The 24,856-nt window shown below is 43.8% G+C and overlaps 1 protein-coding gene across 3 annotated transcripts in view; it reads right to left on the bottom strand.

The window, feature by feature from the left end:
• The window catches only part of ERN1 (endoplasmic reticulum to nucleus signaling 1), a 31,263-nt gene that overhangs the window by 3,252 nt on the left and 3,155 nt on the right, over positions 1-24,856 (bottom strand). Inside the window, exons 2-18 of one of the 3 annotated variants that reach the window (XM_066332393.1) lie at positions 18,254-18,365; positions 11,218-11,251; positions 10,223-10,295; positions 9,484-9,556; positions 8,257-8,379; positions 7,552-7,653; positions 6,921-7,182; positions 6,254-6,332; positions 5,387-5,549; positions 4,464-4,582; positions 3,996-4,187; positions 3,163-3,418; positions 2,410-2,500; positions 1,896-2,085; positions 1,320-1,419; positions 682-881; positions 299-446 (exon numbers count right to left, since the gene is read on the bottom strand). In XM_066332393.1, coding sequence (XP_066188490.1) covers positions 299-446; positions 682-881; positions 1,320-1,419; positions 1,896-2,085; positions 2,410-2,500; positions 3,163-3,418; positions 3,996-4,187; positions 4,464-4,582; positions 5,387-5,549; positions 6,254-6,332; positions 6,921-7,182; positions 7,552-7,653; positions 8,257-8,379; positions 9,484-9,556; positions 10,223-10,295; positions 11,218-11,251; positions 18,254-18,365 — 2,317 coding nt within the window. Of the gene's footprint in view, positions 1-298; positions 447-681; positions 882-1,319; positions 1,420-1,895; positions 2,086-2,409; positions 2,501-3,162; positions 3,419-3,995; positions 4,188-4,463; positions 4,583-5,386; positions 5,550-6,253; positions 6,333-6,920; positions 7,183-7,551; positions 7,673-8,256; positions 8,380-9,483; positions 9,557-10,222; positions 10,296-11,217; positions 11,252-18,253; positions 18,366-24,856 lie in introns of those variants that run through there. The other 2 variants (XM_066332394.1, XM_066332395.1) reach the window with 2 other exon arrangements.

Raw genomic sequence — 24,856 nt, 5'->3', positions numbered from 1 at the left:
TTCAAGTGCTGCCCTCACAGATGTGCTGGACAACCAACAGAAAAAAATATCAAAGACTACAAATATCAAAGTTCAGCTCTCTCCCACCCCTTAAATACAGGAAATAACATCACAGGCAAGACTGCAGGGTTCCCAGTTGTGTATTCCAGAGTTGTTCTGGCATACTAAGAACTTTAGGCGTTTTAGTCGAGGAGGGCCTGAGGAGTACAGCTTTGCCAGGCTGGGGGTAACTGTGGGCCTTGGCTGTGTGGCTGTGTGGTGCTGAGCAGCTCTCTGAGCCCTGCAGTGCAGTCCTTACCGTGCCTCCCTGCGTCCAGGGCCTCCAGGCTGTATGCTCCCAGCAGGATGTTGGCCTGCCGCTGCAGGGACTTGCCAAAGGGATGGCCACCTTCAGACACCACGTAATAGAAGACGCAGCCAGCCGAGAAGATGTCCACGGTGTATGTCTGCAAAAAACAGCCTCCAGTAGCAGTGACAGCTTTTCCCCCTAAAGCTCTGATTCTCACAGGTGCTCATTTTGCATCGGAGAGCAGAAGGAAATTTTCTGCCTCGCAGATTTGAGCTGCAGGGCAGCCTGGAGGCAGCAGGGCAGGGCAGGGCAGGGCAGGGCAGGGCAGGTGTTGGCAGGGCAGGGGCAGGGCAGGGCAGGTGTGGGCAGGACAGGGCAGGGCCAGCACTTACAGGGTTCTCCTTGCAGTCCTCACTCAGCATCTCCGGGGCGATCCAGCCCTCGGTGCCCGGCACGCCCGAGCGGCGGCTGAAGCTGTGCCTGCCCACTGCCAGCTTCTTGCACAGCCCAAAGTCTGAGATCATGGCTTTGACTTTCCCGTGAGCATTGGGCATGGAGATCAGGATGTTGTGGGGCTTCAGGTCCCTGTGGACTGTTACAAACACACACTTACCCACTCAGGCAGTCCCAACAATCTTTGTAAATTTTTAAGTGGCTAACCCACCGTTCATTAAACCAAAGTCTTAACTTCAAATGATTTTCATTGGCAATTTCATTATTTTACTCCACCATGCTTTATATGACTCCTATCTAAAAACTTCAGCACCCTGCACCAACAGTAAGGACTTGCTTTAGTACTCCAGGGCTGCAGAACGTTGCAGGGACAAGGCCAATGTCAAATCATAGAGCCACAGAACGGTTTGGGTGCAAAGGGACCTTTAAAGATGATCTCATTCCAACTCCCCTGCCACAGGCAGGGACACGTCCCAATAGGCCAGGTGAACAGACCAGGAACAGACCAATTTCTCTTTATTTCCCAGCTAAGAAAATGTCGTCCTCCATGCAGTCCTGGCAGGAGAGGCACTCTTACCAATACTCAGGGAGTGCAGGTAGGCCAGCCCAGACGTTGTCTGCTGCAGGAGAGTGATGGGCTGTAAGCCATGGTGGCTGAAGGCCTTCTGCTCAACATACTGCAACAGAGAACACGGAGAGTCAGCCACAGCACTGCTTAGGAGCTGCATAAATAATAAATCCATGCACTTCACCCCTCAAAAGAGATGTGACTGGATAAATTGGGCTAGCTGGTAGCATAAAGCAAAGAGGGTTTTTTTTTGGCTGAAGGTGATGATCTCTAAAGTCTCATTCAGAGCTAGAATTCGGTATAGCACTGTGCTCCAGAAAGAACAGTCTTCAGAGTTTGCCTCGTAGGAGGGGGAGGATGACTAGAAGGGAGTGTTTCACAAAAAGTTAAAAATCAAAGGACAACAGCTTCTGTCCATAAATCAGTCCATGGTTAGGGATTACAGGTGTGAAAACACCCGTGTCAGGAACACAGAACTGTCACAAAGTTGACAGTGGGAGTCAAACAGAACACCCCGTGTGTGGGGCACCCCAGCAGCTGGCCGAGGGAGGTGAGGCCCTGCAGGGAGGAGCTGCCCAGGGTCACCTCCTGCAGGGTGGCAGCGCAGAGCTCGATGGCGATGTACTGGAACTGCCGGTCCCGCTCCGTGCAGAAGTAGCGGATGACGTTGGGGTGCTCGTCCGACTCGCGCAGCAGCTGCACCTCCCGGTCTGCAAAGCTGAAACACTCGGGGAGGATCCTCTTCACCGCCACGTCACGGTTATCAAAGGAGCCCCTGCAGCCAGGGAGGGAAGGCACAACCACCCTGCACACTCTGGGGCCAGAGCACGTGCAGAGAACAGCACAGCAGAAACCAAGGAAAGCATTTCCTGCGCTGGAAACACGTACTCTGGGCCAGTAAACACTTCTAAGGGAAGTAAAGTAGTTGTTTGCTACTTTACTAGTGGTTGTTGCTACTTTGAAAATATTCCAGACACATGCAAAAAAGTTTCATTTCTGTTCATAGCAGATGTGAGGGCTTTTATATAAAAACAAATTAAAAGGACTTAATACAAATACAGCATCGGTCTGCCTAATGCACACGTTAGAAGAGTTCTACCTGTAAACAATTGTCCCTTCAGCGCCATGTCCCAGTACATCTTTAGGGTTAAATGAAATCTTGCCAACAATCACTCGGTTTGCTTCTTCATCTGAACAAGAAAAGAAAAACAAGCACTGGGTTAGGATGGGGCAAGGCAGCCTTTTACAACTGCACAGACTTTGGGGCCATCTGTAAAAGTCTTTTAGCTCGTGTTTAATTTAACACACATATGATCAAAAGAAATGAACATGTCTACATTGGTACTTACCCTGAGTAGGCAAATAGTCTGTGATGACCCAGTGAGCCACACACTTTATGGCTCATGGATGTGAGATGTGAGTGGTTCACAGCAGCCAAACTCTTTCTAAAAGTTTATAGACATTCAGGAAATGCTGACTGACACTTACTGAAGTGGGTTTAGTAGCCTTTAAAGGGACAAGTGAGTGCACAGGAAGACCAGGCAGGAAGATTATACTGCCTAATCCCCATTTCTTGAGTCCAATTAATCACCTAAACATGTGTTTTTATTTAAATGAGTATCTCCTTGGAATGGCTGCGAGTGGCAGGAACACACTGCCCTGGGCAGCACGAGTGCTCAGCTGGCTGTTCCTGTACAGCAGCAATCCTGCTGAGGTGCAGGGCTCAGCCTGAATGAGGACAGTGGTTCTTTCACCTTGTGGAGCTATGAGGTATCACCAGAAACTCTTCTACTGTACTGTCACACAGACTGGGGAAACAGAGACACAACGAACCACAGAGAGTCAATTTTACCTCCCTCTTCTTGCTCAGTGGAGAAGCAGCTCCCCACATCAGACGTGGAGATGCTGGAGTAGGCAGAGTGGTTGGATGCCCTGGGGGACAGGTTTGGGGTGCTGGCAGCTGAGCTCTCCGTGCGCCCGTACGACGTGTCCAGGAAATCTGCCTCAGGTGGGACATCACCAGGAGCTCCAAAGGGCAGCTTCTGCTGCTGCAGGAGCTGGAGCTTCTCCTCCAGCTGATGCTGCCTCTGCTGCTGCTGGTGGACACTCTGTGAAAAAGGACCTCAGTGAAGATTTGGCAGTCAGGTCATGCAAGGGAGCTCTAGAGCCAGTGAGGAGCTACTTCTAAGAGGTGGGAGCCAAACTCTCCTGCCCTGTCCCTGCCAACCACACGGGTTGGGAAACACTGACACACAGTTTCTATTTCATTCTGGACCTCCACTGCCAAGATGAGAAATCACATGGCTTGCTTCAAAAAGCTGTTACTAGGTTGACCAGGTGTCTAAACCACAGAAGGATAAAGGCTTTGATCCAAAACCTGGAAAACCTGACAGTGGTTCAGGTAAGGAAGAGAGGAGTGAAGCCAATAGTGCTGAGATCATATCCAAAAACAGTAACACCTACAAAAACCACCACTGGTGGATGGAAAAGAAAACCTCTCCAGTGTTGGCACATATGGCCAGAGAAATCCCCGTTAAGTCAAACTTGTGCTTTGCTCCCCAGTGCACATCTGTGAAGAGGGAGAAATCCCTGGAGTGTGTCACTAACTCCTGTGTCATTTCTGGGCTCTCCAGTGTTCCTGATGCTCCCGACAGTAAAAAGCACATTGAGCCAGGTCAGCATTACCATTGGGTAGGTGATGATGAAGGCCACCCAGCCCACAAGCAGGAAAGTGCTGAGGATGATGGTGGCCATGTCCTTCAGCATGGAGTCCACCGGAGCCTCCGGCCGCAGGAGGGGCCGAGCAGGAGCCTCCTCGATGTCCCTTGGGGCAGCTGGAGGCCCCTCTGTGGAGGAACCTCCAACAATGTCAATGACCTGAGGCAAAGAAAGCTCTGTCAGCTCAGTGGGTAATGAGGCATTACAGCCAGCCTTTCTGCTGCAGCATTTTTAGTCATTTCTAAACTAAAGTCAGAGTTGTGGGGGAAAAAAAGGCAGCAGAAAGCCTTAATTCTGAAACAATGACACCAGTGATTCTATGTGCTCAGTACACGAACATCTGACACGAAAAATGTGAAGTAATTCCATGCAGTTTTCCTTCTACTCCTTTGTATTCTTCTCTCATGCAGTAGGAGAATTATTCTCATCACAAACCTCTTCAATAGTGGCTTTCTCAGAGTCTGCTGGAATCACATTTTCGGGCCTCTTTGGTAAGTTGCTTGGGAATTTCTCCAGGATCTTTGTGGGGGCAGATAATGGTGTTTCATGGTGCCCTTGAAATAAAACACATTTGTTGAAACAGAAAGTCGTCCTTTTTAGGAAAGATATCCTTGACTGCAGCATCTTTGCTGAAGAGTGAGAACATCACCAATATGATGTTCATGTACAGAGCAGGAAAGAGAAAGGAGAGGGAAAACGGAGGGCAGAGATCACTCTGCAGAGTAACACAAAGTGTTTCAGGGAACTGCCTGACACACTGCAGGAGAGAGGGTATTAACAAGGAAAGGGACCATGGGAAGAGAAAATGGCACTTTAAAAAGCTGAAAGTTGCACATTGCCCCTGCCCCAGAGTTCCTGTCAAATACCTCACTCAATTATCACCAGTCATCACTTAAAACTGAACCTCAGACAGTTCCTCATTTTTGAAGCAAAACTGTAAATGCATTGAAAAGTCAATTCCAGAATTCAGGGACTTGGGACACACAGGACAGGCTGACAATTAATAAACATTATCCTCAGCCTCTGTGTTTGAATCCATTACAAAATAGAGAAAACGTGACTGTCTGATATGATGAGAATTAAGGTAACAGCATGCACAATAAAAAAACTCCAAGGGACCCAAATAAAATATCTACAGTAAATAATAAATTACTATACCCCTCTCCAAGAGAGGGGGCAAATAAGCAATAAATAAGTTTCCACATATGAAGCACCTCACCTCATCACGGAATAAGGCAAGAGCCTTGGGAAAAACAGAAGGCAGGTGGGTAAGTGACACATTATTTTATACGCAAATGAGGATGAATTAGAACTATCACTAGAATTAAGTAGTTATGTTCAGACAGGGCCTCCCTCACCTATCAGCAGCCAGTCGTTCCAGTAGTTGAGCTTATGCTTTTCCTTCAGCCTGCCAGAAAGTTTCACATCGGTGCTGGGCGTGATCACACACTCCCCATTGTCCTCGATGGTGACTCCTTCTGTTTTCGGACCCTCCAGCAAGGGAATGGCGCTGCCCCGGGGCTGCAGAGACATCAGCGCTACAGTTACTGCTACTGTCGCCTTAGAGTATTTAAAGAGGCAACGAAATTAAAAAGCTGGAGGTCAAAACGGGTGGGCAAGCAGAGATTACTGGCAGGCAAGTCACTGTCAGTAAACACGGCCATTATGCCCTCAGCAGCTGCTTCCACAACCTTGGACATTGGACCTTTTCAGGGACATGTTGCCTAGGAGATGAGATTACTCTTTTTCTGTTTTCCCCTGAAGTTAAGCAGGATCTGCATTTCCTACTTGGCAGCCACAATGAGCAAATCAGAACTGTGATGCAGTTTCCTGTCTGTGGGGAGTAACTGATGAACAAACCAGCAATTTGAACACGAACCACAAAGCACCAACAATAGCACTAGCCTCAGGTCTGCTCCTGCTAAGCCTGCCTGGCACAGATCCTGGGGAGCTGCACCTACTGCTCTGCAGCACTGGAAATTATTCCAGAAGTATGGTCAAGCATCCTATGGCCGTTAATTTTTCCAGGAAATAATTAATTTGCTATGTCTTTCTGAAAAGAATACTCCAAACCCTGAAATTTCTGTAGATGTAGAGTCTTCAGTGTTCTATTTTCTATTTTAATTTAATACAATTTTATGCGTGATCCCATTTCACTGCTCTCCCATGCCCAGGACAGCAGTAATTCCACGACAGCACCTTCCCAGTGGCAGCCCCTCACTCACCACGACAGTGACTCCCTCGTGCACCATGGAGGGCGAGGCGTACAGACTGGTGGAGTATTTCCCCACGTACAGCGTTGGCCTGCACAAACACAGACACAGTCAGCAGCAGGAAAATGGATGTGTCACCAGCTCAGCTAAAACCTGGGCAGCTCCTGCAGAGCCAGGGCAGGAGCTCCCCAAAGCTTGAATCTGCGTCTTGAAAAGCCTTCATCTGTAAAATTATTTGGAGTACTGCTGTACTATGAAGCCTTGTTTTAAATTGTGACAGCACTGTCAGTTCATTATTCACAGCACTGTTGCTCATTTGACATAACTCATGTCCTATTTCTGCATTTCCCAATAACTGGCATTTCCCAAAATGCTGCGCACCGTTTTTATAGTGTGAAAGGCTTCACGTTAGGAAAACCAATTTAATTCCACATTGTGAGAAACTATTCAACACAGAACACCTTATAAAACTTAGAAATATACACTTCCTGAATTTGTAAGCTTTTTGGTTTGGTCTCTGACTTTACACACTAGAAGATCAAATATTATACAAAAGAATACCTGGAGAACTAGAAATACTTTCAGGCATTCTTTTCCCCAAGCAGCACAACCCTGAACCGTTCTGTTCAGTGACAAAGCTGTCAAAGGGACAGCGAGAGCAGCAGAATCTCAGGCTCACGTTAGTTTGCTCTTGGTCTCAGTCTCCTTCGGGAAGGGATATTTCCACTTGGTGATGTGCCCGACCTCCCCGGACATGAAGGTCAGGTAGCGCAGGGTCTCGATGCCCACGTTGGTGTGCAGGATTTTCCTCAGCCCCTCTCTCTGCCAGATGTAGAAGGCCACCACGGGAGAGGCGTAGTTCTGGATCCAGAGCACGTCCCCTGACTCGCTGTCCACCGTCACCACCAGCCCGTCCCCGTTGGACACAAAGTGAGACATTTCTGCAAGGCACAGACGTGGGGAGGTGACTGGGGCCCGGGGCTTTGCCCACACACAGAACAGCTGTGGCTGCAGGACCTCAGGGCACAGCAAAGCCTCGGCCACAACTGGGCTGGCACAAGTGCAGCTGCCATTCCAGAGCACTGCAATCACCACAGCCCAGATGTGCTGCCCCTCCTGCCATTGCTCACTCATTTTAGGGAACCACAACTTCATGAGCTGCACCCTTCTGGATTCGATTTACCTTTAGATATTGTAGTGTGTGATGGATAAAAATGGGCAGAAGTACAGGCACCACACAAAGAAATCAGAGGATTTTTGCCTCTATGCAAAACTCCACTGCAGGAGGGAGACAGCAATTAAATTCTTACTGTATTTTATGTCTTCATCAGGCAAAGTAGCTGCATAATCAAAATAGGTGGCATTCCATCGCAGCTCCTTCTTTTTGGTGTCATACATTGTGATCGTGTACTCTGTTAAAAAATACACAGTCTGTGAAGCAAAAAAACCTATGAGAGAACAGAATCAATCCTCTCAAATCTGAGACACTCCTCAAACACCACACAGCACTCACTGCTGTCAGCATTTCATTTTCCCAACACTATCCCACTTCAGGAGCACATTGCTAGAGGGGTTAAAGAACAAGTCAGAACATTTATTCCTGTTTCTAGTCAATACCTCCATGGCCTTGGTCTAACTTTACCAGTTATTTAGCACCCTGCACTTGTGACGTCAGTGGATCTGCTCTAGTTCCATCTTCTTTAAACAGTTTTTTAAAAGCTCCATGTTACAGAACAAACAGTTCACAGCTGGTACTGGAATACACCATTAATTACAATATAAATGCCATTTAGTCAACAAAAGATTAATGGACCTACTGCCAAAGTTTAAAAACAGTATCTTTCTGCTGCTAAAGTTAATAATTCTCCTGTGTACAGTCAAAAATCATCATTCACAGAAGTTTTTTCCAAAAAATAAACTTGAAAACCTGAACTGACCACAGGTTCACTTGTTATGAACCTAAATTCATAAAACAGAATTTTCTTCTAAACTACAGGAAAAGAAAAGCATATGACCTGTTCTCCCAAGATACAGGAGGGATGTTGATGGGCAGAGACTTTCAGCAAAAGAGGAAGTCAAGGTCTGCTGTTTCTCCCCAGTCATGAGGTCCACCACATACCAAATATCTTGCTTTTTACCTGAAATCATAATTTAAGCCACATTACCACTCAGTTGGAACTGCACTTTCATTCAGATTTTCAGTCTTCTTTTTTCTTTAGTAGGCTCATGGACTTAGCTCAAACAAAGCATTTTTAGTTAAACACTTTTTCATAGTCAAGGCTTAGCTTCATCGTTTAGCACTCCTGGCCAATCCCAAACACTGACCACAAACCCCAGGCCCAAATACAATATTTAGAACAGTAAGTACTATTGGCTGAATGATCTTTTCACACACAAAACCTAACAGCTCTGAACGCAGCAGATCCCAGGAGCTCTCAGATGAAGAGACTGAAGTGCTCATGGTGAAAGACAGGAGGTAAAAAAAAATAATTGAGGGTCTACACCTTTCAAATAGCTTAAGGACAGTAATCCAAACATCCCACTCAAGACTATGTGAGCCAAGGCCTTAAGAGTTTCTTTGAATTTAATACATGAATGTTGTGCTTAGAAGCTTCAAATAAACATTTTTCTCTCATTTACTGGCAAGACATGAAGCAGAGAACCAGGAGGAGCCCTTGCCCTTCAGGAGATTTAAAATGACCAGTACTAAACTCACTCTGATCTTCACATAATTTACTTCTGTGATAAGTAATAACTGTCCTTCCTCTCCAAATCCATCTGCAATTAGAATGAGTCAGGACAGTGAGCAATAAATTTATTATTTGTCCTGTAAGTGAGATGACAATGAATCCTCACACAATGGAGGATGTCTAACTCTGGTGCAATGGGATTTCTAATTTTATCCTAATTATCAGGCAGTCAATGACATTTATAATCATAAGAAGATTTAAAGTAGAAGTCATATTTTGTTGAGAGACTGCATCTCAAGAAACCAAAAATCCTCATACAGGCATTTCACTGCTCAGAAAAGGTACTTTTTCCTTCAGGAAAAACAATTGGTTTTTAATCACCACACAGTAACTGTATTCTACATTAATCAGATCTTTCTGTCATCAGAAAGATTTATGAAAAACCATAATTAATAGCCAAAAAAGGCCTATTTCCTTCAGTCTGTCTGGGAGTCTCTAATTTTGTAGTTGCTGAACACCTTACAGTCTAAAGGAGATAAAATCTGAGCTCACCCATGTAGAGGATCCCATCAGAACTGCGACAGGGAGATGCCTGCACCAGCTCTGGGATAGTAAATGGAAGTTTCTAAGGAAAAAACAAACAAACAATAATTTCATTGGTGATTTCTATTATTATAATACCTGAGAATTCAGCCAGAGCAAATAGTAAAATATTTAACAATACTGAAGTTCCTAAGGGAAATCATAGCAGCCGAGGAAAAAATTCTTGTAGGAAGCCAAACATTTTATCTGAGTATCATCACAAAGTTTAAAAATTTAAGTCAAGCATTAGACAGTAGCTGTGGCCTGTGTGGATTGGTGAGTAATCTGAAAGGTTCAGCATTTTTGTTTGCTTACCAAAACCTATAAAGACCCTCTAAAGGGGTTAGCACTGGGTGTGTATTAATCCTGCTTCTGGCAGATGGTTTTAGAAATGTGAGTATTTGGGGAGAGTGAGACATCTGATTGGTGTTAGTTTGAGTACACCTTACCCATCCAGTCACACAGAGATTATTCAGAATTTGGATAACAAAACATCAATTTTATTTGTAATTATCATTATTGTAGCAAGTTACAGAAAAGTCGTACATGGGGACAAGATGTGCTGTTGATACTTTCAGGTAGAAATCACTTCCTGAAAATCACAAGGTGGCAACATTCTGCTCTAACAAACTATAAGTATGTTTTCCTTCTACAAAGGCATGAGGTTGACTGGGGCACTTTTTAGGAGAGAATTTTAAAATATACTTACAGTCAGACCTTCACTGTTCTTGCCACCAAGTGTGTACAGACTGCCATCATTTGGGTCTGGGAGAAATGCTGGCCTAGGATTTAAGCAGCAATTATAAATGATACAAGTGTACTGTGCTTCTCAGAAAGCAGAAAAGAAACTGTGGTCAGCACTGGCTTTACAGAAAAGTTCATCTGACATTAAAGTTTTTGAAGTTTCATTTATTAACTATGAAAATTAAAAAATATAAGGAAGTTTCAGAACTGATAAAACATAATACCACTAATGTATTTAAATGCACAAAGATCTAAATGTGGCAGGCAATGACTCAGGTGAAAGCTTTTAAACTAAACCTACAATAGGTTTTATTTATAAACCTACAATTATCTTAAAATAATACAGATTTAGAACAAACCCAAACAAACAAACAAAACCAGTGAGCATAAGGAAGGCAAGAAACAATGAAGGAGTTGCCAGGATTAAGTAAATTTGAGAGCTAAAGGGATCCCTACACCCAAACAACACAAAGAGCCCCAAACAAACTCACACCCTAATGTCTATCATTCTGTGATCAAAAAATCAAAGGATGTCACCACTGACTGCAGAGACAAAGCCCCAAATTTTCTGGCCAAATGTGAGGGTGCTGCAGGGTCCAATGTGAAGTTACAGCTCGAGGATGTCATTTGCAGGTTCTGGCTGTGGCTGGAGTTTCCTGTGTTTAGTCTCTGTTGGAGGGCTGAGTACAGAACCCAGAGTCAGCCCTGCCTCTGTCATTTCCCCTGTCACTGTGGCACAGCTCACACTCCCATGTCCAAACCCAGCAGTGGCTCCACACAGACTGTTTCTCCTTAGCTATTCTATGTAGCCAATTCTATCCTTTTATCAAAGCACTTAAATTGCCTTCTGCAAGGTGTGCAGCTTGTCTAGAGCACAGATGGATTTGGTTCAAACCAACCCAAATTTCCAGAGGTCAGTGAGAATCGAAGCAGTGAATGAGATGAAGGAAACAGACTTACTCTTCCACATGGATGGGCACCTGGAGGACAGGATCTGCACACACAGAAAAAGAAAAAGTCAAAACACCAGCAATTCAACCCCATGAGCTCGCCAGATGCAGGATTAAGTCAGGCTTGCAACACCTTGCTCCTTTCAGAAAGGCTGATGCACAGTTGGAAAGTAAAGTCTCAGCAGCCTCCTCTTGTTCCTGGAACTTGGTCCATAAAATGGGAAACTACAAAGCACTTAAGAAAGTCTTCTGAAGTCCTCTGCTCAGTTTTACCAACACTCAATACATCAAAATTACTGAGAGCTTACAAAATCCAGAACCATGGGATTTTCACTTCTGATACCAACACCACAGAAGTATCCTGATTTATAAGACATCTCTACAATTTTCAAGAAAAACATGTGCTTATTAATGGGTATACTGGCACAAAATCCCTCAGAAACCAAGTGGATGCAACCCTCTGAAGTATCTCCATAGGGAAAATCAAACTCCACTGGAATGAGTCTGAGTCAGAGGATGAAACATGACCAAGCAAACACTGGTTTTCACCTCTTTTGTCTCCATGCAAACATCATGATGCAACAGGAAGGAAATAAGAACAAGAACACTGATGTTCTGACAGCCTTTGAGCGGGAAACTGGCAGAGATTCTGGGCAGCCTGAGTGTGCTGGGAGATCTGCAGAGCTGAGCAAGACAAGGACACTGAGGGCTCAGCCTCCGGGGCTCACGGAGCCTGCACCACCCTGCAGGGCACAGAGCACAGCTGCTGGGTTTGATGGCAGTGGCCTGCAAGGGCGACATGGATTAAAAACCACAACCCCCTACCCAAGCAGAGCTCTGCCTGCAGCACAGCTGAAAGCAGCAGCCACCCAAAGAAGCACATTTAATGCCAGAGACAGAAAAAAAGCAGGATATGAGGGATTACAATTCAGTTATCTTCATTTCATTGATTTCTTCTTACAACAGGAAACACTCTCAGAGCAGCTTTGTTCATGTCGGGTTTTTTTCCTCTTTAAGCCTAAAAAATGCTCCAGGATACACACCCAAAGGTGTCAAAATAAACTATTTAATTCACTGAGAACCCAAACACACATCAAAGGTCCTAAGAATAATTAACATTCAAACAAAGGAGCTTAGTGACTCATCTTCTGTATCTGTCTCTACAGACCAGGCTGCTGAGTCAGACCTTTGACTGCATCAACTACATCAAGCAATTAATTTCTCTCCCTTGTGTGACAAACCTGGTTTCAGTACGTGTTGGGAGGGATCTCCCCTCATTCATTATATGCCAAATATTTCTCAGTGTTTGCTCCAAGTATTCCACAAGCTTTATAATATCTAATAATACAGCACGTGGTGACTTCCATCATCAGCTCTCCATCTCCAGGGAAAAACAAGAAAAAAGCATTTGCTGCCCATCCAATAAAAGTGGATTGACTTGAGCTCAGCTGCTGGGCTGAACTACTAAAAGCAAACTGAGCCCAAGTTTATGGCCTCAGAGTATCCCTAAGTCTGGCTGAAATGACCTAAAAGAAGACAGACATTAAAGAGCAAAGGCAAGAGGTTTTGTAATCACCAATGCTTCACGGGAAGGGGACACTCAGTTTTGTGAATGAAACAGCATCATGAATCAGAAGAGACACCTGGCCCAGAGCAAGTGACAACTGGCTCAGTGAGGTAAAACTTAATGCAAATGCTACAAGCATTGCTAAACCTTGTAAGTCATTTGATGAACTGATTACAGAGTGTCTCACTGGGTAAGAAAATAAACTCTCACCTGTGCTGACAGTGACTATTGTGAGACAACAGCAGCTCCACCAGCAGCACTGGGACAACTCTGTCCTATCCCTAAAATCCCCTCAAATGATCACCAGGAGTAACAAAGCTGCACAACTTGTTTCTGAAGTGACAACTGACTGCATCTTTATTGTTTAAATACAACTGTCACTACCAGCACCATCCACCTGGAAAGACAAGCTGTGGAAAACCATTTCTCTACATTTTTAGTTACTGAGGTGATGAAATTTTCTCATTTTCTTAACGCTTTCATGATCTTGAACACAGGTTGTGGCTCTGCAGAGATCCTTTGAAGACAGACAATAAACTCTTCACACTCACTTTCATGTGGTTTGGGACCTGTTCCAACCTCTATTTCAAAGTTTGTTTTGAAATAAGAACTTGCTCTGAGATAAAAAGAGAATCTTAAGTTCAATTAATTGTTGCTGGGTCTTAAAATAGTTTTCATATTGAAAACTTGAGCACAGAGTAAAAGAGTGAGCCCTGTTGTGACTGAAGTCACCTTTTGCTCCAGAGGGGGTCAAACACACAAAGTTCTTGCAGAAGTCAGAGCACGGAGGCCTTCTCTCCCCTCTCAAGTGTTGAGGTGCTGGGACTGAAGCACCCCAGCCTGCTCTGGAAATTCCCCGGGCTGCAGCTCCCTCCAGCAGGCCTCATCTGTCCCATACCCACTGCAGCGGTGACAGCCACGGAACAAAGCAGCAACTGTTCTGTCCTGGGGTGAGAGCTGGGCAGAATGTGATCAAACTGAAAACACCTCTCCCTCCAGCTTCATTCCATCTAACAAAGCCTTGCAAGTCATACAGAAACCTTTTTCCACTTTCTAGACTAAGAAAACAGATGTCAGAACAACTCTGGAGCATGGTGGGGTGAGTCAGGAAGAAAGACACCATCCTGTAAATACCTCCAGTGCTGGAGAGAACACTGAGTTTGCTGTAGATATTTCCATGGGTTTCCAATTTTTTTCCCCTGCAGCCTCCACTGAGACAGATTATGTTACTGATTCCTACATTAAAAACCTACAATTCAGCACACACCAGCTTTAGCTTTCTGAACTGGTCACACAGCCTCTGCTAGCAAAACAATTTGTGAAATCACTTTGTTAAGAAAAAAAAATTAGAAGGACATTGATCCTACATTATAAACATTTATGCTAGAACACCAGGAGTTCATTCACAAGTACAGCAGCTATTAGAAACCTGGTAACACAATGTCTGTCCAGGAATTTGGTCAATGACTTGGCTCTATTCCATTTCCCCAAAATCAGCATTTTGGCCTGGCAGCAGGCAGATGGCCCAGTCCAGTTTGGGTTGTATCATGGCCAGGATAAATCTGTGACTTTCAGATGGTTCTGAGGCACATTTTGCATACATCTACAGAAAGAAGCCTTATGAAACTGCACCCGTGCACTAAATAGAATGCATCTGACTTTTCTCCCTATTTCACAAACGCACTGGTAGATAAATGTGCCCTTTGACGAAACTCCGAGTGTTTTTAACGTACAAGATAAAGCTGCATGTTGTCATCACTGCAGCGTGCCCTAGAGCCAAGCCTGAAAAGGAGAAGTGGGAGACAGACAGTGAGTAAGTCACTGCCCCACTGGAATGAGCTGGGAAAACGGTTTCCTGCCCTGAGGCCCCACCACAGCCTTTGGGCTAACGGGCCAAATTAAACCCCTGTCATCCTCTGCTGCTGCTGCAGGGACAGAACATGAGGCTGACACACAAACTGGGCTCTGAATTCGCTGAAAACTACTGTTCTACAACTGCTTCGTTTTGACAATCCTTATTCACTTACATCTGTGCACAAAGATATTATTTCTTGCGTGGGAAAAAGCACTGTTACTAAAGCAGGACCTACAGACCTCAGATCTGCCCTTTCAAATCTCTATATCCCATAAATAGATACAGTCTTTATGCCTTTGTCTTATCATAAGAGCCCTCTGAAGTCTACAGGTTGTCAGTGAGGTGCTAGAAATCAAAACCTTTTTAATTGATTGGGGCCATCATTTTTTGACTGCTACAGAGAACTGAAGATCATAACCAAATTTCTACTGGCTCTAAATGAGGATCCAAATCTGCACATATTAAATGTTCTTAAGGGAAAGCTTTTAAGGAGCTGGTGAATGAAAAAAAAATATCCCTTTGAACAGTACAACAGGCCAGAGAGAACAGAGAAACAGCCTGCCCAAGAGAACAGCTTGAAACACTGCAGCCTCAGCATCTCAAATCCAATATTGTGGTCAATAAACCAAACTCCTGAGTTAACAGAGATGTGCAAGGTGAGTTTTACAGAGATGGGAGGGAACAGCACAGTCTTAAACTCGCACTCTAAAAGCTCACACTGAACTCAGAACTGTGAAATGGAGTCTGACAGCAAGGAGGAAAGCTTTCTCCAGACCCTGCCTTGCCAACAGGTTCTCATGACCAGCTCTTTCTCTGCCCACTTCCACCTAAACTCAAATCTGAAGTGCTGCACCTCTGCACCTTTCAAAGAGGTCTGTAGTTGTTTCATTTCCATCCCTTCTGGGAGAGAGGTTTCACCCTAAGGAACCTTTCTGAGGATGCTGACAGGGTATTTTGCTAGTGGCAAGTGCAGAAAACGTGGGGACCTACAGGAGCCTGTCCCACTATCCCCAGGGCTGCCACCAAGAGCCTCTTTCAGCCACTGGTGTGAAACTGGAGCCACAGCCTTTCCAACAGGTGCCTCAACACCAGCTGTTTGTGTGGGGTCACAGCACAAACAAAGGTTCCTCTCAGAAATCACAGGGGAGGAGGAAATGGGTTTTTCTCTGAACTTTCCAGCCATTTGCCAGCTTTCCAAGGCCCAGGAAATGAGCAGCATCAGCTACCTGCTCACTGAAAAGCCCTGAGAGCTGCCAGGGAGCAGGACCCATCACAGCCAACAAGAAATGAAGATTTTAAGCACCCTCAACAATAAGTTCATAGTCTCATCACATGTAACTGCAGGGACACAGCTTCTTTCTGACAGTGGAAAGTTCTATTCCTAAGTAACCTACTTTTTGCCTGCTTTACAGGCAGCACAAGTATTCTGGCTGCCTTTCTTGTAAGCACTCCATGAAGGCAGGAAACCCAAACATGTTGTTGTGGTGATAATCATTGGTTCATTTACTCCACACACCTAAGATAAGCTTCAGTGCTAAACTAAAACAAGCCACACATGGCAAGATATTAATGTTTGTTTAAGCACTGCCTGATAATGAACACAGCCTTGGTTTTTTTTTCCTTAATGAAAATAAAATGTACCTGAATTGCCCTTTGTTAAATACCTTGCTGCTCAAACACAGTAATAAAATGTTCCCTTCCTGAGTGCCACTGCAGTGCTTCAGGTGACCTCCACAGCTTCCCAAAGCACCTGAGCTGCAACACATGGTTCATGTGCTGTCATCAGGCTAAAATGGCACTGCAAGGGCTAAAATGGCACTTGCAGCTTCCTGCCAGGTAAAGGTAATGTCTGTACCAGCACCAGCACGCTGCTGACAGACAGAGTGTATCCACCAACTGCTGTGTTTATACACTAAGATTAAGAATGAATTCTGCACTACTAGATCTCTCCAGGGAGTCAGCACAGAAAGCTGAATGGGCTTTCATTTGTTTCCAGCACTGTCTTGTCTGTTGGGCCTCCCTCCCACAGGGTGACTGCCAACAAATACAGATTTGCAAAAATAAATAAACCTCCTCCCATTACAAATTAGTTCCTCAATTTATACGTACGTGCCCTTGTTCCATGTCCACTTAACTCAGTTAACTCAGGAGGCATCCTGGAACACTTGTTCCTACCACTGATTTTTCTTTCATTGACCCTTGTGTGTTGTCCCATTGCACAGAAATAAACTAAGGAGCAGAAAGTGTTTTGCAAAAACCGAGTGAGTTCAGCTCATGTACATAAGATGCAGAAGTTAGCAGCAGAGAGAAAACAAGAAATCCCATAAAACTAGATTATCCAGTCTGGCAGTTCTACAAAACCAACAGGAGTTTTGCAACATTTTTTTTTTAAAACAAGGGAAGTTCCTTGAGCAACGTTCTCTGATCAAGATCCTTTTCGTTACTGAAGTGTGCTCTTCAGAAAACCTCTTGCCATTACTAAGTGTGGCTGCAAAGGATTCCAGCTGTGACACCCTTCTGGACTAGGACTAGGCAGGGGATGTTTGTGTCAGGGGAATGACAAAGAGAGCAGAAGTTTTTCTTGGCCTACAGCAACACGAAATGAGGAAGATGACAACTTGCTTCCAGGCAGGGCTGTTCAGAAGGGGGGTCTAAATTTAAACAGGAGATGGGAGAAAAACAAGATCCTTCAAGAAAATACTTGGCTTAGCCCTTTCTACTCTAAGAAGAGCTACAAAAGCCTTCTTTGCTCTTAAAAAAGTTAACTTGTCTGATAGCTCTGCTTTCAAGTACAAATGTCTTCACAAAGAAGAACAGCTGGTTGGTACTGCAGACACCAGAAATGCACAGTCCATTTCCTTTCAGCTCACCTACTAAACCAGGTTTAAAACAGAGGACACAATGAGGACACTGACTCCTTCCATTTGACCCTCTAATTTATTTCCAGAAGTGAAGGTGCTACCATCACCTCTGCCATATATAATCACTAATCAGAGTGCCACTAAACAAAATTTTAATTTTCACGTACTAGAGTTTTCATCAAGACAGAGCTAGCTCTGCTCAGTAATTAAAACTACAAAATCACTTCCAGTCACTGAACAATGTCAAATTCCTTTGCACAAATGCAGTTCTTTTATTTAAATAACTGTGCTGCTCCTAAACATCTGTTACAGAAAGATCCCCGAGGTTTTGATATGCACATGATATGCACTGCACCAGTCAGTGTAGGGTTTTCCTGAGACAGAATCATGCAAACCCTCTGCCACCAGCTCCACAAGCTGACACATCCTTTCTGCTCTGTGTTTGTTTATAGTGCACTCATTCCCATAAAACCTGATACCTGCCAATTATACTACTACAGCTTAAACACCAGGGGAAAAAAGAACAAACAAACAAAAAACCAAAGCCCCACAAACCTAAAAATAACTCACATAAACCTGGGAAGTACCTACAAGTGAAATTATGAACATGACTCTAGAAACACTGTAGCTTAATTTTGGAACAAGAGTAAAATTTAAAAAGAAAATAAAGTATTTATCAGATCCTACAACAGTTGGAATTGCCAATTAATTTGATTGCAATTTCTGCTATTGAGTAGAGGGCATGAGGACACTTCCTGCTCACCTTCTTTTAAAGTCCACTTGATTGCTCCTGTCCTCTTGCTGACAGCGTGCAAACTTCCATCCAGGGTTGACACAAACAACAGGGTTTCTGGCACAGTCACTGAGCTGGTGCTCTGCAAAAGAAAAACCCATACGATTAATGTGATTTATTACTACAGAGTTTACTCATACCTGTCAGTACATGGGCCAGAACATCCCTTCTTTTAAATGCACAGACTGAACAAATTTCCTGCCCCTTTAATTTAGTGATTTTTGTGTTAACACTGAGGACCTTACTGTGCTAAGTTCCTCTAGAAACAGAATGGGATAAACTTTAACTCCAACTCCATTTTCAATCTGATATCAAAGTCTTCTTGCACTAGAGTTAGGAGAGAGCAGAGACAGGGCTCTAGGCAAGGACTGACAAAAAGCTCATGAGGTTATGAAGAATAAGGAAGCCCAGAGCAGCTCAGAGAACCCAATGTCAGTGCCAAACCCATTCTCCTCCAGGTAACACTCTGCCAGGGTCAGTCCTCTAGGAATGAAGACACTGGCTGGGTGGAACCTGGATAAATACAACTGAGCAATGACCAATATTCTACTGGAGCTGTAAGCATTGTCAGCTGCCTCTGAGCAAGGCCAAAACATTCAGGATGGATGCAGCTCAAAGGCTGGAGAAAATCCCTACTGCTAAACCTCTTACTTGTGTTTTCATATCCCACATCTCCCCACAGTGCCTCTCTGCAGTACACAGTCAATAAAACTGTTTGTGAATATGAGCCATAAATATGAGCACATCCTCTAAGACGGCAGCTGGCTGCAGGGTTCAAACCTCCACTCTCATCCCAATCCATTCTGCCCCTGGGAGCAGTTTGGTGCCACTGTCCTTCCCCCAGCCCCAGCAGCTTCTGAGCCTGGCCACTGCAGAACACGGAATTTTATTAAAAAGGCAGCACACAAAGGTGGAGGACTCAGAACTGTGTACTTATTGAGGGAGGCCAAGCCCAAGGTGCTCCATCACAAAAAGCAGAATAAGCATGTAAATGTCTGCTCTTCTCTTCCTGCCTAAAGATGATCTCAGAGGTCCTAAAACTGACCCATTTCCACTTCCCAGGGCTCCAGTTTTCACTCAAGTAACTTTTCATTTGCAGGCTGTTATCTGCATTGCTCATCTGCGTGACACCTGCCACATTTCAAAGTTTCACAGTTAAATATAGTTCTTAACCTACCACACAAAATGAAAATGTATTCATTTTACATAATTAATAATGTCTTCAATGACTTATATGGTAAAACCCAATTACTGGTCATGTTAGAATTACTGCAAAGCAAAACACTTAATTGCCAAATTAAAATACAAGGAATAACTTTCTTTGAACGTACACATTTTAGTGCAATCCAAAGAAAGCCTCACACTTTGAAGCAAAGCACAGAGCTAAAAGGATAATATAACACAGTAGTAACCAGCCAACACTCAGGTTGCACTGATAAATATTGTCCATGCTTCTTCCCAGCCATAATTAGCTGGAGCAGACAATGGTAAAACACACAGTGCAGAAAAAATGAAAGGACAAGTCCACAGTACACAACCCATAGACCAGAAATAATTGCTGCAAGGCCAGAAAAAATGGGAGAAGTATCTTACCACATAAATATCATATTCATTACCTGACACTGTTAAATTATGCAGGCTGCACAACCTGCACTTCAAACATTTACATGTGGAATGAAACTCTGCAGTGTTTGTTCCAACAGGGATGGTGTATAACAGCTCCTCTCACATTGCTCCACCAAAAGCAGCTCAAGATGAGGCCAATCAGAACTGAATTCACAGCACATTCCAAGCCTTTTAAACCTGACTGGGTGTAAGAGCAAAGAGGGGCTCTGTCCTAAAGCCATGAGAACTCAGTCATTTGGATTATTACTTTTGTTAAACTATTGTAGCCACTGCATCAAAGTAATTCATGAAAATTTCATCAAATTCCCCAAACATCTTCGGATGGTGTAGCTGATTTATCATCATTAGTCCAGTCCTTAAATCAGCATTTAACAAGCCAGATTCACTGCAACCAGAGGGGTTAGAATGACCCACACTCCACTGTTCCAATCCTCCAGGGCTGAAAACCATCTGATTGTGGGGCTCAGTTTAGTGAACACAGTGAAACTGCACCTAGAGTGAAACCAAGTAACTTGAGCAAGAAAATACAACTGTTAAAGACAGGAAATTAAAACTATGCAAGTTTCTTTAAATTGCAGGTGGAACATTTGACACCCAGAATGTAGTGTCGAAGTTTAGTTGCAAATAAAATACAACATGCAGCAAATCCACCACATTTTCTGTGTATACAGACTTCAGATTGTTTTTCCACCTCATTCTCTGTACAAGTCTTATCTTTTATCTTATCTTACAGAATCATAAATTCTTCATAAACCATGTTCTCTTCCTGTTTTCTGATTAAAAAATAAATGCATGTAACATTTTCACTAAATATTTCCGGTAAAATAACCACCATGAGTATGGTTGGGTATCACATATCAGGAATACTCAGTGTATAGAACAGTACTTGTTGTAGACTGTAGGCTTAACACTTTGATAACGAACACTTGAATATCTATTTATTGTGGCATCAAGGATACAGAAATTAAGGAATTGAACGTGAGCTCTGAAATCTGATCAGAACATCAGTAACCAGTGTTGTGTTCCCCATTATTGGCATTTTCGCAGGTTCCTGGGATTTGGGACCAAACAGAAAGTACAAAGGTGCAAAGGGCTCCTCTGCACACTGCACTCAGAGCTGGAAAACATTTCTGTACTCCCCTCCAGCCACAAGCTGAACAACAGAGAAACAAAACCGTAGCTGAAGAAGCACTGGTGCAAGTTTCAGTGGAAAAGCAAATGAACACCTGACTGGTGCTTAGACAGCTCTGGATGGTTCTCAGAAAGGTCTCTGATACGATCAAATCATGAAATCACAACAGCTTTTGCTAAGCCTTCCAGTGAAGGCCCTTGGTGTGGGAGAGGAGAAGCTGCAGTCCCAGCTCCATGCCAGGTGCCTGAGCTGGAAACAGGAGCTGAATTCCCTGGGCTGGGGAGGGAATTTGGGCACCACAGGCACCAGGGGACAGCAAGAGCAGGGAACAGCTTCACTGCTGCCAAAGGCCTTTCTTAAACCCAACCATCAAAGTGCCATTGATGTGGTCCCTGCAACCCCGAGTGCTGGAGATACCATCTCCTCTGGGGGAAAGACTGAACACAGGGCAGAGTTCATCAGCTCTCCCCGAATTCTACATTTGCACTTGAACAGATGAAATACAGACAAGTGCCATCATGAAGAACCTTCCATTCACTCATCATTTCAAAGCACACGACATGCAGTTGACATTACCCAGCCCAGTGGCACACTGACCCTGGTGAAGCATTTGACCCAAATTTACAAACCCCCAATGACTCTGTAGATTTTGGACACAATATTGCTCATTAATTTTGTTCAACATCTACGGCAGTCACTTGGAGAAGGCTAGGGAGTTACTACAATGATTTTATTCTTTCAAATTGCATCAAGCAATAGATATAAAATGGAACAGATTATTTAAATAATTACTTGTGTTTCACCCAAACTGAGAAATTAAAAATACTTTCTCTTGATTTTTTCCATGACTTTTATCAGTGGCTAGAGACTGAATATCAAAGTTGCAAATATTGAATAGATTTTATTTATTTTTGACCACAAATCTTTGTAATTGATAATGGATTAATTAAAGCCTGGGATTAGCACTGCAATGAAAAGCTACAAAAATGATACAAAGAACCCCAAACAAGACAGGCTTGTTTTCATTTTTCTGTGAAGAATCTAAGAGCTTCCTCCACCACAAAGAGACATCACAATCTCAGTCTGAGACAGGACTATAACAAGGGGTGACACAGATCCTCTCCTCCCTCCTGAAAGGGTGAGGTCCCAACTGTGGTGATGCAACGCAAATTCCTGAGACTTCTATTTCATATTGCAATCTTTCTTCTAGGAAGATACAACAACTGACTCCAAGAAGAATATGTCAGGACATAAAGCAATTAAGCAAAAAGAACTTAATTTAGTGAACAAAGAAAATGAGGCAGAAGGGAAACCTGGTTTGGTTCTTCTTTCATTAAATCTGAAACTGCAACTTCTATTTTAACACATACCCTCTTTGGAATTCAGTGAGAGCTCCTACTGCCTTGACAGTCTGTACTTAAAACAATCTTCCACATCAACAGCAATATAAGGTTAACGATTTACAATATTTTGAAATTACTTGGGGACTGCTTTAGAATTAATTTTAATAATTTAATTCAAAAGAAAAAAATTCAAGCTTTCATTGGATTCAAATTTGACGTAAGTTTTAAAGCTGACTGCTAATAATCCTAAATTTGTGACTAAGCAGAAAACAGCATTTTAAAGCTAGAATGAAATATACTATCTAACAGAAAAAGAAATTAACTTTCTATATACTAGTTAAGTCTCCCGTAAGAGTCTCAGTGTAGATCTACCATATCTTTAGATAAAATGTTTTACCAATCCAAGTAACAGAATGACAGAGAGCAGTTCTGAAGGGGCTGGCAGCCAAGGGCAGTGAAAGCTGCAGAACAAGTTCTGGGGTGTGTGTGCTGCAGCTCAGGGTCAAGGGCGATAACATCTTCTTTCTCCCCAACAGCTCAAGTTTTTCTAAAGGTTAGCAAAGCAATGCCTTTGTTTGTTTTGTTGTGTTAGAAGGAAACAGATCCCCACAGCAATAATTTTGTCTATTAATTCATGGGCTCAAAGCCACCCTTTTGAAGGTCACCACTGAATCCTACTGAAGGCAGTGGGAAAGGAGATGAAAACCAGGCCACTGAGCTCCGTGAGGTCACAGCTAACAGATAACACAAGAGGTTCTCCAAGTCTGACTAAAGACCAGGAATTCACTTCCCAGTGACCCCGGGTGGGTGACAGGACGTGCTGATCTCAACTGTGACTGATTTCATAGAAATAATTGGGTGCTCACCAGTAAACAACTCACGGCTTAGCAGGGAAATAATCCTCTCTTTGCTGAGTCTGAAGTAGAATAGACATGCACCAAAATTAATGTGTTGGGCTGATGGATGATACAGGATGGATGGTTTGCTGACTATAACAGCCCTCTAATTTCTTTGATAATGCCTGGCTTACCAAACCAAAATGTTGACAAGATACAAATTATCACTCAAGGAAAAACAACAAACCCCCTATATTCCTCATCCTATACTTAGCCTCATCTACACCAGCCCATACATTTGCATTTTACTCAAAAACTATTTAGAATCAACTTCAGCACTGACAGCACCAGACACTATCCTCACGATAACAAAAGGCTATATCATAATTTATGCTGTTGGAACCACAGCTGGTAAACCAATAAGCAAAGCAAAATATTTTTAGGCATTAGCACACACTGCAAGCACTTGGCATATTCATCAGAGCCAGCCTATGAATCATGCCCCTGGTTTTGACAGCTATCTCATTACACTGCCAGGCCAGAGGCTGAAACTCCCTGTGCATGATAAAACCAGGCCACGAAAAAAGTCTCTGTAAAATTCAGTAAACTACTAGGGGGAGTTTTCCAGTGTAACTAACAATGAAGTTAAGATATAAAGGAGAGCTGACAAAAAATATGTTTTCTCTTCCTTGGAAAGTGAAATCAAACCTACAGATGTTTTAATCTCAACCTGAGTTGTAACCTGTCTTTGTTAGCCATTGCTCATCCTGCTGTGACCAGCTCAGTGGGTTGTCACTCCCACCTCCTGCAGAGGTCCAGCCACCTCACCTGTGCCCTGCCTGCACTCACCTGGGAGTGCTCTCTGCACCAGGAGCCTCCAGCTGAGCTCCCACATTGGGTTCCCTGGGTAAAACCGAGTGTATTTCAACAGCCACAAGAACACAACAGCCCAAAGGACAGCAGAGGTATAAACACGTGAATTTACACTCCAGGACAGAGCTGTCCATGATAATTCAGGTATGAAAGACAAATTCACATTTCCCTCCCTCACCAAAGAAACCTCCAAACCCTATTATACTGGTTTTTTGAGCAACCAAGGAGATCTGCAACTCAAATCAAACATGTATTAATTAACTCAGTGCTTGAACATGTCCTCTATAAACCTTGTGCTGTCTGACATGTGTTTTCACACTTATCACTCCCTGGCCAAACAGCTCGGCTGAGATAAAGAGCAGGGCAGGAGAAACAGCACCTGGCTGAGGCTGGGGTTTTCCATGTCAGGGGCTGCCCACAGAGTGTAACCCTGCTCTGAAACCACCCACCGGCTGCAGGAGGGGGCAGAGCCGCCCTCCAAATCCCACCTAATCCCAGGGACCTCGTGTTTTTCAGCTGCACTGACTCCACGTTTAAAGAGAAACAAGCACAGTCTGCAGCATCCCAGGGCTGATAAAAACAAGGGATTTTTTCACACTAAAGAGAGCTGTAAATCATTACTGATGACACCTGTAATTTACTGACAGCTCTACTGCATTTCTCATTGCTCTGTCTGAGATTTCACCCTTTTCGATGTGCTCCCATCCCTTGGAGGGCAGTTTGAAGAGCTGTAAACTGTGCCACCCAAATAGCGAGAAACAGC

This window comes from Sylvia atricapilla, chromosome 18 (genome assembly GCF_009819655.1).
Source record: "Sylvia atricapilla isolate bSylAtr1 chromosome 18, bSylAtr1.pri, whole genome shotgun sequence".
Classification (NCBI taxonomy): Eukaryota; Metazoa; Chordata; class Aves; order Passeriformes; family Sylviidae; genus Sylvia; species Sylvia atricapilla.
The sequence above is the reverse complement of the archived record's forward strand: the minus strand, read 5'-3'. Positions and strand labels throughout refer to the sequence as shown.